This window comes from Cryptomeria japonica, chromosome 3, assembly GCF_030272615.1.
Source record: "Cryptomeria japonica chromosome 3, Sugi_1.0, whole genome shotgun sequence".
Taxonomy (NCBI): domain Eukaryota; kingdom Viridiplantae; phylum Streptophyta; class Pinopsida; order Cupressales; family Cupressaceae; genus Cryptomeria; species Cryptomeria japonica.
This window is the reverse complement of record NC_081407.1, coordinates 421,518,129-421,530,697: the sequence shown is the minus strand read 5'-3', so window position 1 is coordinate 421,530,697 and position 12,569 is coordinate 421,518,129. Positions and strand designations below refer to the sequence as shown.

At 36.5% G+C, this 12,569-nt stretch overlaps 1 protein-coding gene across 1 annotated transcript in view; it reads left to right on the top strand.

The window, feature by feature from the left end:
• Positions 1 to 12,569, top strand: part of LOC131070448 (uncharacterized) — a 61,659-nt gene that overhangs the window by 14,883 nt on the left and 34,207 nt on the right. Inside the window, exon 4 of the mRNA XM_058006000.2 lies at positions 8,419 to 8,661. Within this exon, the coding sequence (XP_057861983.1) occupies positions 8,419 to 8,661 (243 nt within the window). The remainder of the gene's footprint in view (positions 1 to 8,418; positions 8,662 to 12,569) is intronic.

Here is a 12,569-nt window from a genome sequence, read left to right as displayed (position 1 = left end):
TCCACTGCGGATTGCCCACCATCTTGCGCAAGCTACACTTGACTGGACAACACGCCTATTCTTCCATACAGGCTGTCGCGGTCACGCTGTGCAAGGGGCCTACCGTGTTCCTCCACCGTGTCACTGCAAATTGCAGTGACCGTCCATTCCTGTCGTAATATCCTCCGTTGACCTGTGCTAGGCATTTGTACCTGTTGGCATCACCTCGTTTCGCACGCCACCTGCGTAGAGATCAACCACGCTGTGGGGAGTCATCCAACCTTAGCCTTGGTTGAGCCGAAATCTCCGTCAACACAAACACCTCCTCGCAGGCAGCTGTGGTCAATTGGTCCATGTCCTCAGCCTGCAGGCGCCAGTCACATCACCACCTACTCTGTGCAACTTAGCTGGGTGGAGGAAGGAGGCTTGAGCAAGCTCGAACTCCCGACCTCCCACAAAGGAGGCTCGCAGCAAACTGCTGCGTCGCGGGGTCATCCCCTAAGTAACTCATAATATTACTTGGGGCTGAGTAATTGAGAAAATTTGTGGCAGAACATTCATGAAAAATCAATAGACACACAAGTAAACTTATTAAAACTTGCCTAACTCAAGGGTTCAACTAGCTGGTGGTAAAAAAGTTGATTTTCACGTCAAAAGTTCAACAATGTGACTGGTTTGAATGCCCTTTCATGATTGTTGAAAGTAGGAGCACAATTGTTAGATGGTACCCTTCCTTTTGCTTGTGGGCTGTGATTGGAAATGGTGGTTGCAATGTAAATCCAATCCCTTACAAATTAAAAAATGCAGGCTGCGAACTACAAACATCCATGCTTGTGTGAGCCATAATGTCCTCAATGTGACTGCAAAAACACCTGTGTGCCCTTGCTACTCTTTCAGATGCATGCAATTCTCTGTCCTTGCAACTCACAATTTTCCCGTGTTGATTTTATGGTAGTGATCAGACTGAAAATAAATAGCAAAGACAAGAATTACAACACATAACAGCATAACACACAAGAACACAGCAGTACCCTGGGAAAACCTCCCTCTTGGAGGTGAAAAACCCAGCAAGAAATCTCTGATTATATTAGATTAATCATAGTCAGCAGATAATTACAATGGCACGCGCTTAGGACAACTTATCTTGCACAGTATGATAACAGATCTGTCCTTAGCAGGTTCGGCAGTCTGAAACACAAGATAGCCAGCTCAATATGGAGTTCACTCAGCAAAAAGAAGAGATTCGCTTCTCCTGAATGAGATTTGCACAGCATAGAATGGATTCGCCTCTCCTTAATCAGGTTCGCTGACTTCAAGATCTCCATCTGCTGTTATAGGCTAATGTCCTAATGCAAATATACTTTGCTGAAGATAAGAACAAATTCGCTGATGTATTGCAGAGATAGTTCACTGAAAGGATGATGTGAACAATGATAAGTACTTTGTACTTATAGGCGACTTAACCTTTAATTCTTCAAGTCGGCTAGCATATATTAAAGTACAATCAAATGTATTAGAGGTGGTGCCAAACTGAATTAGGTCCACACGTTATACATTAATATAGGTCATTCCCTATATGCAAGACACATTTGCGTTGGCCCTTATAACACGTTACATTTGTAAATAACCCAAGTTGCAAAAGTAGGGCCTGACCCAAATCATATTACAAGCTACATTAATTTGTCCAAATGGGGCCATACGTTACATGAAGTCCTTTACATGTTACAATTATAGGGCTGACCTATAATTTACTTTACCCGCTCAAATAGAGCCCAATACAAAGGCAAATTACTAAGGTCGAAGACCCATTAGCAATCTGGTTGACTAGGTCGGCCCACCCAAGGGATCCGACTTAGCTATACATTAACATCCCGTGCCCTAGCTATGGTTTTCTCTACAAATTGCAACCTCTAACTTGTGTTTTGTATTATGAAACCATGATAGGGATTGGTGCCCACAATTTGGCATATTGAACTTGCTTTTTGGTACATGATGTTTATTGAACTCTAGTTCTGATTTATTTATGAAGAAATTCAGTAGTATCTTCCATAAATTCAGCAATAGGCATGTTTTTTAAGAATTTTTTACAAATTTATGCATTTTTTAATGTTAGACAATTTTTGGAGTCCCATAAACTTTTTTAGGTTAGTTTAGTTATTGTGGAGTCTGAGTTTTTAAACTATGGTAGAAATCATTACAAACTAACACTTAAAGCTCACATCTCTTACATGTCAAAAGATCAAAAGTTAGACAATCTAATAGTAGTTGACTTCTCAAAAAGTTCATTACATTAAAATTAGAGATCACTAAAAGCAGCCAATTGCCGAATCAAGTACAGGTTTGTGCTTACAATACACTGGTAGAGCAGATTTTTTTTGAGGGAGTTGCATACGTTCTGCGTACATCCACACACACACAGACATATTCATGATAAATATTATATATAGACTATACATCTTCATATATAAATATACTAGCACTTGCAACTATAGGAGGTGCAAGGATAAGCCGATAGATGAATAAGAAAAGATATAATTAAAATTTTACGTTACATAGTATATTATATTAACATTTAATTTATGACAATTAATTATACAGTTAGTTTAAAATTACATAACGATAAATGTGGCAAAAAGAATGAGACAATCTGGATGGCCTGGGCATATTCTGCTTCATCATATTTATCAGCTTGGAAATCTCATTAACTTCCATACATTTTCTAAAGGGCTAAAAACAATATAGTTGAGAATGGTAGCATGTTAAGGGATTAATACCATCACAGTCCGAGAGAAGTCTCTCAAAATCAAGGAAAGATTAATGATTAATATAAAAAGGAATTATTAATAAAGTTTATCAAAGGATATTTGAAGAGTCGTGACTCTTGGGGGGGGGGGGGAATATATTTGAGGGAGGCTGAACAAGGAAGCTGTTGAAAGAGAAAAAGATAGTGCATATTCAATATCTCGAGGGTTTTTTGGGCATGTCATGAAGTTATCAAGATGACTGCAGAAAAATCAAGAGCAGAGACAATTTCACATACCAATGTATCAAAACTACTGTGACAGTGAACAAAGACTATTTGAGCAATGGATAAGAAATGGAGAAAGGGGCTCTAAATGAATGAAACAAGTTGCAATTTCTACTCTTAATTAAATACACAAGGATTGGAATCAGATGTCCATATGATTATTGGGAACCTGTCATTTACCATCTTAGCATTCAAAAAGATCTGCCAACTATAAACCCTCCTTCCCCATATAAAATAAATATGTTACAAGCATTGAATCAAAATGCTCCAACAGGGAAAATTATTCCTTACCAAAACGCAAGTTAGAAAGAGGGCATTGACAAAAGCACAATAGTTGTATACCTCGCAGCAAATGATTGTACGAACAACAAGGCCAAAGCAAATAAGCACAAAACTGACGCAATTGCAGAAAAGAAATCAATATACTATTTCCCTGTTTATCAATATACGAGCTACAGCAAAACTTAAGCAAGTTCTTGGAAACAAATAAATATACCAGCAACTGGAAATCTGAGCATAGTCCAAAATTAAACTACCTGCAGTTTCCATGTTAGTTTCTGGGAACACAAGCAAGGTGCAGGCTATGTACTTTGAAGCGGTTAGTCTGGTTTTTGATTCAAATTAGAAAATGCTGCAGGAAATAGAGACAATCAAACAAATTTCAGGCAGAGCAATCTTACAGAAAATCTTGGATACTAAGCTATCACAGGCAAACATTACAGTTTTAATTTGAATACCTTTGTTAAGGATTTTTCTTTACATGGTAGGCTGGAATAATATATTGCGTAGGTATTTATTAAACTTTTAAGCGGTGGGTTGAGGCGGCTCGCATTAACTGATTTTATGGGTTTACTTCCTCGGTTCTCTCATTTATTTCCCCATTTATCTCTGTTTGTAAATGTGTCGCCTGTTTGCTAGGTGCTTGCTATTATGTTTGTGTGTTCACAAAACATCACTGGATGCGTGCACCTTTTTTATTGCCATACTTATTTTTGTGTGGGTAAGTTTAATTAAATTCCACAAACAGCTGGCTCTACATTTTGGGTTAGTTCAAATTTAAACTTCCACTCACAGATTGTGGCCTTTTTTAAGGCATTTTTTTTTCTCCGGAAACTTGCACTCACGGTTTTCAAATTTCTATTATCATTCTTGACTATATTTCCAAACTTCCACGCACAGTTTTTAAATTTTTAATTTTTTTCAGGCATTCTAGTTTTTTTTTCAGGCATGAGACAACAATTCTGGGAAGATGTGGACTGGCAAGTCCACTTAAAACAAACCCTATCAGCTAAATATATATTTAATATTAATAATATAGTAAATGGATTAGATTTCAATTTTACAACTTTAAATTAATTATACAAATAAATATTAAAAATGAATTTTAAAAATATATAATATTTAAATATATTATTAAATAAAATTAAACAGTACACTATATTTCTATAGGCCTGTATAAATACTATAAATATTATAGTAATTTATTTAATAAATTATATAAATAGTATAGTATGTTATTTAATAAAATATTGTAGGATGTATACCTATTATATAGAATTATAGAATACTATTTAATGTGCATTTCTGAAAATTTAAAATTATATACAATTTGAATTATATAATACAAATTGGAAACCTGTTAATGTTCGCCCTAGCTTGATTGGTTTTGAGTACCCCAATTGATTAACTTTTGCATAAAAAAATAACTTGAATGTATTAAAATCAAAACATATACATTGACTTCTAGGTGGAAAAGGAATCATTGGTTGTGTGTTCGACGCACTCAACAGAGGCATATCAGGCACCGGCTATTTGCAAATAGTGAAAATGTCAGCTTTGGTTCTGTAGCAAAACTTTAAAATTTCTCCCTATTCATGTTTGTCGCAGCATTAAAAGAAAGAAAATTGTCAAATGGCTCCGTGATATGTGTCAATTTAGGGATTTTTCCTTTTGAAAAGTCAACTTACGCTTGGAGTTGTTCTGGAAATGCTATGTCATTGATAGAATCATGCGGGTACAAGAAACTTTTGGTGGGAAAAAAACCAAACCTGGAATGAATCCACAGGTGTCTCAGCTCAATTCCAATTTAGCGACGTTTCATACCCAGAAGTGGTAGGTAAGTATGCCGATTCAGCAACATAGAAAAATAGCTCAGGATATAAATAATTTTTGTTGAAAATAGCAAATCTTAGAATATACTCCTCCTGTTAAGTTACAAAAAATAGACTTCTAGATAGGCAGCTTTAAATGATGATTTTGATGAAGCTTTTACAACTCTGATCATGGCTAACCCTTTGATGGTATCCAAAACCTTGAAATTCCACTTCGATGTTTTGAAATCAGAACACCTCACTTCCTCGTTGGCTCTTTTGTTTCAAACTCTAGTTGGAAATATGCTTGTCTGAATCTCGTTTAACCCTTTTTGCAAACCTTTGATTTTTTGAGTAACACCCTTGTGAGAACAAAGATGATTGATAGACCTTTGAAAAATGGAGTTTGCCTATGCCGAAAAAGACTGTTCAAGCCCTGCAAAATTGAATAAATCTGTTGTTAGTATCCTGCCACCGTTCATTTTCTGCACCTTTTGGCATCTGCTGTAGAATTCTGTGCCATGAAATCTACTCTGATTCGAATATCTGCTGTGATAAACAATGATGATAGAAGGTGTTTTAATCACAAATCTCCTTCAAAAATAATGTCCAAGCATTTTAAACATATTACTGCTGATACCTTGTTGTTACCTGCCATAAAAGACTCTGTTCACTGCATTGCTGTTCTGCTCTTTTTATGCAAATTTCCTCGAGTTTTGAAAAGTGCAAAGATATATAAAATGATGCATTGCTTATTTATAGCCACCTTCTCCCAGTTGGAAAAGTCACGATAATTGAAGTGGATGCCTTTTTCTTGTTAATAATTGCATCTCTCAATTGAAATAGTTGGTTGGCTATGGATAGACATCAATTAATAAGAAATCTCAACCTTATTCAAGACTGGTGAGCTGAACAGATGTGTCCGTGTGTCCCTGTACTCACCTAGATGTTTTTTTTTCTGATTGATGAACATGGGTTTTTTAGCTTGGCCTGAGCTAGGTGAGGCCACAGATGGGGGACCTTATCCCCAACATGAACGCAAACAGTCCAAACTTGTGAGCACGGTAGGCCAAAATGGGCACAAAGCCCGTGATCGCACCATCCTGGTGAGGGTTTGGAGCACTAAGTCACAGTTATGAACACCAACAACATCAACTCAAAGGTTCAAACCCACGAGCACAATGGATCAGTGAGGGCACAGTGATTGCGACCACAATAGCCCAGTGGGGGTTTGAACCTATATTTTTTTTTTAATATTGCTGATTATATACAAATACTCCGCTCATACAAGCATTAACATGAGACCAATGCAAGCTCTTGTGAGCACAAACATGAGATTGCTATCAGCTTCTTTTGAGCAACCAATCTAGAAACCAGCTATGGAAGACCAAGAGTCACAACTTAGAAATCCACTTAGATTCCACTTCCACATTAGAAGCCAACTATGGAAGACCAAGAGTCAAAACATAGAATTCCATATTAGATGTTCCTTTGGGATTTGAACTTGCGTCTCCACAATGAGAGCTCAATTCTTTAATCAATTAAGCTCAACCCCTTGAATGTGCACCCCTATATTACAAAAATAGGCTTTGAAGATTTGAATCCTGGACACTTGCTACACATGTAGTCCTCTATAGATAGGATTCTCTCCTTTGTTAAGTGCAAACCATTATAGTGCTAAAACAAACTTTGTTCCTCATGCAGTTAATTTTGATCTTGCACCTGAATGTGCAACAATACAAAGGATTCAAAATGAATTTTGAAGTTTCATGCTGTCTTTCATAGGCACACACCACACTTAGAAATCTTTCAACACCCAGAATTCTGCACTTTCAGGTGCACATTTCTCCACTTAGAAATTTAGTCTTTCAAGTGCACACCTTGATATGCAAAACTTCAGATTTTTTCTTTGTTTGGGCACGTCCTTAAACCTTGTTCATCTGCATTCATGCTTCTTCATTCTAGTGTGCATCAATTCACTGCAATTAGACTTCTATTGGGTGCGCATCTGCATATCAGACTTAACTCTTCTGAATGTTCAGTCTCAGGCCTGTAGCTATGGGTGTTTTTGAAACTTGAAGTAGCTATGGGTGTTTTTGAAACTTTAAACTTAACCTTATCAGGGATTCTTGACTTTACCAACGATGATTTTTTTTATTTCAGGTGCTCCCATGAATGTACATTTCTTGAAGTTCCTTAGATAGGTGACATTTAGTCTCTATACTTAGCAAATTTTCTGATCTGCATGTCTTGCTCTCAGCGCACACCTTCTCCAATGGAAACCCTGCACTTCGAAGTTGAGAATATTCCCCTTTGCAAGGTGTGTCCCAATACAAGCAATTCAAATGCTTGAAAGCTCAAATTCTCTCTTCCATATTAGGTGTGTGTTTGATCTCCAAACTCAACAAATTTATTCAGCTACATCCTCTTTTCTCTGCCGTGATGAATGTCTCCAAAAAACTTTGTTCCATGACCGTGTGAATAATCAGAAATAAACTACAAGGGCAAAAAGACAAAACAAACTAGACAAGATTTGGTCATGATTTACACATTAAGGAAAATGACAAGTTTAAGCTTGAACTTGACATAATAGAAATTTTTTGTATGGGTATAGCACATTTACATCAGATGATTCATTAGAGAGTAGTTAATCAGTTCATACTTAATACAACTGATTCATGGCTTTTTATGAACTTTAGTTCCATCATCAAGTCTTATCATGTCTAGATTGTCTCCAAGTTCGTGTGTTTTCATCTTTTCTAGTATATGTGCAGAGTACATGTTCTTAATCAATTTTGGCATTTTAAGCTCATTATATTTATCCATCAATATTCTATTAAATAGGCATTTTCGACCTAAAATTTTGCCGCTGATTTTAAGCATATTCAGCTTGTTAATTGTTTCTTGTGTATTGATATGACCTCATCAATAATGAGAAACCGTAAGTGTTTTTAGTTTTTTTCTGAGGCAGTTTCCATCATATTCTGGCGAGTACTTGCAAATTTGCTTTTCAAATGCCAGGAGTTTATGTTATTATTTAATAAACTGGCTGGCATTGTTTATTGGATATCAGCACATTTTGGGCATCACTAATGAATTTAATGTGGGCAGATTTTTCATTGTGCTTCGGTATAGTTTAAACTTCCTTTATGAATGTAAAAGTTCTTAAGAGATTTCTATCATATTACAGGCTCTTCATTTTTTATGGAATTATTCTTCATTAGTTCCAATCATATCTGTGAATTATATCTGTTGAGATTTTTAATTCTAGGTGTTTGGTGAGATATTTTCATGGCTAACGCTATATGTTTGGTTTGGCAGGGTGATGAAATTATTGCTGTAGTTCCATGGGAGGAATGGTGGGAGCTCCAACTCAAGGATTCTTCTAATCCACATATTGCCCTTCTTCCTCTTCATCCTGATTTACGCGCAAAGTTCAATGCAACAGCAGCATGGGAATATGCTCGGAACATGTCAGGACAGCCCTATGGTTACCATAACATGATCTTCAGCTGGATTGACACCTTAACGGACAATTATCCTCCTCCATTGGATGCCCACTTGGTATGTGTCTGGCCAAGTTAACATTCTTAGCTTTGGAAGTGTTTTTTTGGTGCTGAAGTTTTATGCAAAGGTTGCTGTGTAAGTCTGTATGCATTTGGTTTTCTTTGTTCCTTTACCTTTATTTACTGACCATGGTTCCCAGGATAGGGGGTTCTGGATGCAACATTTTTTAAAAAACAAGAGGGTATGGGGTATGTATGATTACCAAAATCATAAACATTTTTGTGAATTATAAATTTTAATAAGAAGTTCCATAAATTAAAATAAAAAATTTCACTCATAAATTTTCTAAGAAAATCAATATTATGTAGACAGTGCCAACACAGGATATTACAAAAAATTTGGATTTAAAAATTTAGAATGAAGTGCTGGTGGCAGCATCACATCATGCATCAAGCTAAAGCTACGCTTCCTCATTGGAACTGTGATTCTTTAGGTGCTCTATTGAAAGACTGTCTAAGATCTATTTGTTCTTGATTTGGCTCATCTGTAGATGCTGGAACTAAAGATAAATTATCGAGGCCCTTAAGTTTACCCTAATTTTTATCCACATCGAAATAAAATTTGAAGGGCTGTGATTGTATACAATGTTTGCTACATTCATTGACCCAAGTTGGTTCTCTTCAATGAGTAAATAAAAATGCAAATATATTATTTCTTCTTAAAAGCTGATTTTTTCAACGGCAAATATCCGCAACTTAGATATATGCCACCTGTGTAGATGGGACCAATCAATTGGATTCTCTTAAGTATACCTATCATTCATGGGTTCTACTGTGCCAAACTCACCATAGGCAAGCAGAAATGGGATATAGATGGACTATCTCAAGCCATAATTTTTCTTTACTGCAGTGCAAAATCCCTTTGCTACCTTTTTGTCATGGAAGGGAAGCCTCATCTCAATCACAACATTAACATTCTACCATTTCAGATTCAAGGCATAAGCAAGCCATATGGAGAGGTGCAGTTAACGTTGTCCCATTTGCCAAGTATTTTGGCCACTATCAAAGGATGTAAAGAAGTATTTCTTTTGTCTGATGGATTTAATTCTTGTATATTAGTCAATGTTTTCATAAATTATAGGCAGGTATGGTATATCGCTATCTGCAAGTCAGATCTTCTTATAAAATGATTCTCAATAAAATCAATCACAAATTTAACACCAGTGATATACAGGTTTAATCGTCTTACCTTAAATGCAGGCTCAATAGAAGATCATTTCTAACTGCCCTTCATGACTATTTTCAATGGAACAGAATGCTCCTTTGTACTCATAAAGGTGCTCAAGAATTAAAAGAAAAGAGACAATGCATATATCTACAGGCTTGGGCAATTCCACCTTGGCAAATCTTCAGTAAATTGCTTGTGACTCATGACCATTTCTTATGAGCATCTGAAATTTCCTTCCATTTTTTATCAGCCTTGTAATCCTGTGAAATTTGCCACTGATTTTGAATGCTTTATTTTATCTGTATATGACAATGTCTCTACTCTCTAAGTACTTATTTATGGTAATTTTTCTTGAGCTAAGTAGGCCACCCCAAGGGATGGAATTGTCATAGTGGGACGTTCTTGCTTCTTGTGGGCCAAGAGGTGAGTTGTCATAGTGGGACGCTGCGCGCTCTTGGGCTTAGTTGGGTTGAGCAGTTTACAGGCACCCTCACGAGGCTTTTCTACCAAACTAAATTATGATTGGTTATGAGTAGAAAGATACGTTTACCATTCTATGTAATATATTTGCTATTTATCCATGTATCCCTTTGCCTATTCTTAAGTTTATTGAATGACTAGATGAAGGTACTCTTATATATTGAAAAAAAAAATGATAAACTATATCGTGGAATTACTAATTTTAGGACAAAATACAGGTAATCCCTAGTTGGGGACATTACAGATGGCTGGACTTTTTGGGAGGTGAGGGAACTTTGTCAAAGATGGCCGAACTTTTTGATGGGCAAGGACAAATATTCTGGGAGGTGAGGACAAAATGCTAAGGATGGCTGGACGTTTTTAGGGTGTAAGGCAATTTTGCTAAGTCATATTGTTCACCTTCAGCACCAAGATTTCTCCACTCCATTTACTTTCAAAATGATTTCATCCTCATTTACCAAGGCAACCTCACCATTGTTTTCAAAACTTTTCAAGCACTTGATCTTCATAAGGCGTGGATCTTAGCAATTTAAGGGGGAAAAATCATCATCCACCTTCTTGGCCTTGGATTTGAGGCAGTGAGGGAAGTATTCCTTCCTTAAAACACTTAACCATTAAATTTGCCCTCAATATGAGATCGTTCCTCATTCAATTCACTCCAAGTCAAGGATTGAGCGGGTTAAATGCTTCATCTTTAGTTGTTTGCTCCCTTCCCCTTGATTGTTCCTGGCTTCTAAGTTTTGACCTAAGGATGTTTACTTGCTTGCTTGACTGCCCTATCATACGAAAGACTCATCTTTGTGACCAATCCTAGAGATTGCATTGTGGAGCATCACCCAAAAACTACCTTGACTTTCACCTATCACCTGAGCATCTAGAGCTGAGAGGACCTCAAACTAGTCTGGAGGACAGCCTGACTGCTGCTAGACTACTTGACTTGATAACTTCCTGACAACAAGGCATTGCATCTCTCACTAGCAAAGGTTAATAACACTAAAACTCCTGCCAAGCTAGACGACTAAGCTAAGACAACTTAGCCACCAAGGAAAAAGTGGGGGTCCCCATTTGCAATGGGGCGATGTTTGAAAACGTCACAACAGGATGTCCACCCAAAAAGACACAACCTCTCAGCAATAGAGAAGGGGTATAAGAATAAGAGAATGTGGATTGTAGAAGGGCATCGAAGGAACAAAACATTAAGTTATTGGCTGATCATATTGCTGCTGGCAATCATTGTGGAAGCAGCAGATTGGTATGCTGTATGTTATTTATGAATTGAATGGTTTATTCACAGTAATATTATATCTGAATTCTATTAGGAATTAGGAACAGATATATAGCCTACGGTATAAGCTGTGCTACATTTATTCTTATATACACATATAACAGAAATAATAAATATATAACAATTATGCTAAATTTCAGTTATTTACATATATATTCATAATACATGAGAGATTAGTATATTCATAGCCTAATCCTTAATCATTCTCTATTGCCCCTCATGAGGATAGGTTGGTTTTGTTAGGGAAAGGTAGTATTAATGTCTCACAACATAGGTGAGCCCTAAGAGGTGGCATGGATGGGTGTTTCTGAAACCCTTGGGCCTATTTGTGAAGAGTGGTTTTCTATCACCCTAACATAGTAATTCCCCATCCTCCGTTAGGGTTGATGATTAGGAAAGAAGAAAGGATTGGGGCTTAAATATAGTAATTAGCAATTGTATAATGAATACTAATTATTGTTTAGTTTTAGTAATCTGATTTAAAGCTTAACAATTATAATGATGTATGATTAATTGGCAGACCCTAGTAGGGGACATTACAGCAGATAACCCATCTGCACCCGATGACTTGTCATTCTTGAAAGTTTTAATAGCATTCATACTTTCATCTCTGATGATATCTCTATAAAGCCAATCACTGTCTTCTCCTTGATTTTCTTAGGAATGACCCTTCTACGCTACTCTTGGGCTTCTTTACATTGAGTATTGTTATCTTCAGCAGAGAAGAGATTTTTATAGAAGGCTTGAAACTCTTAATCTGAGAAGGATCATTTATTAAATTATTTGCGAATTATTCACCCCCATTGAACCAATTTCTTCTCTAGAAATTCTCTCTTATCTAGCTGAAGAAAAACTTAGAGCTTTGTAATCATTCTTAAGCCAATTCATTTTAACCCTGACTTTTAATCCTGACTTTTAACCCTTATATCTTTTTAGTTTGCAATTTTATTGAGCTATGCTGGATTCTTTCCAG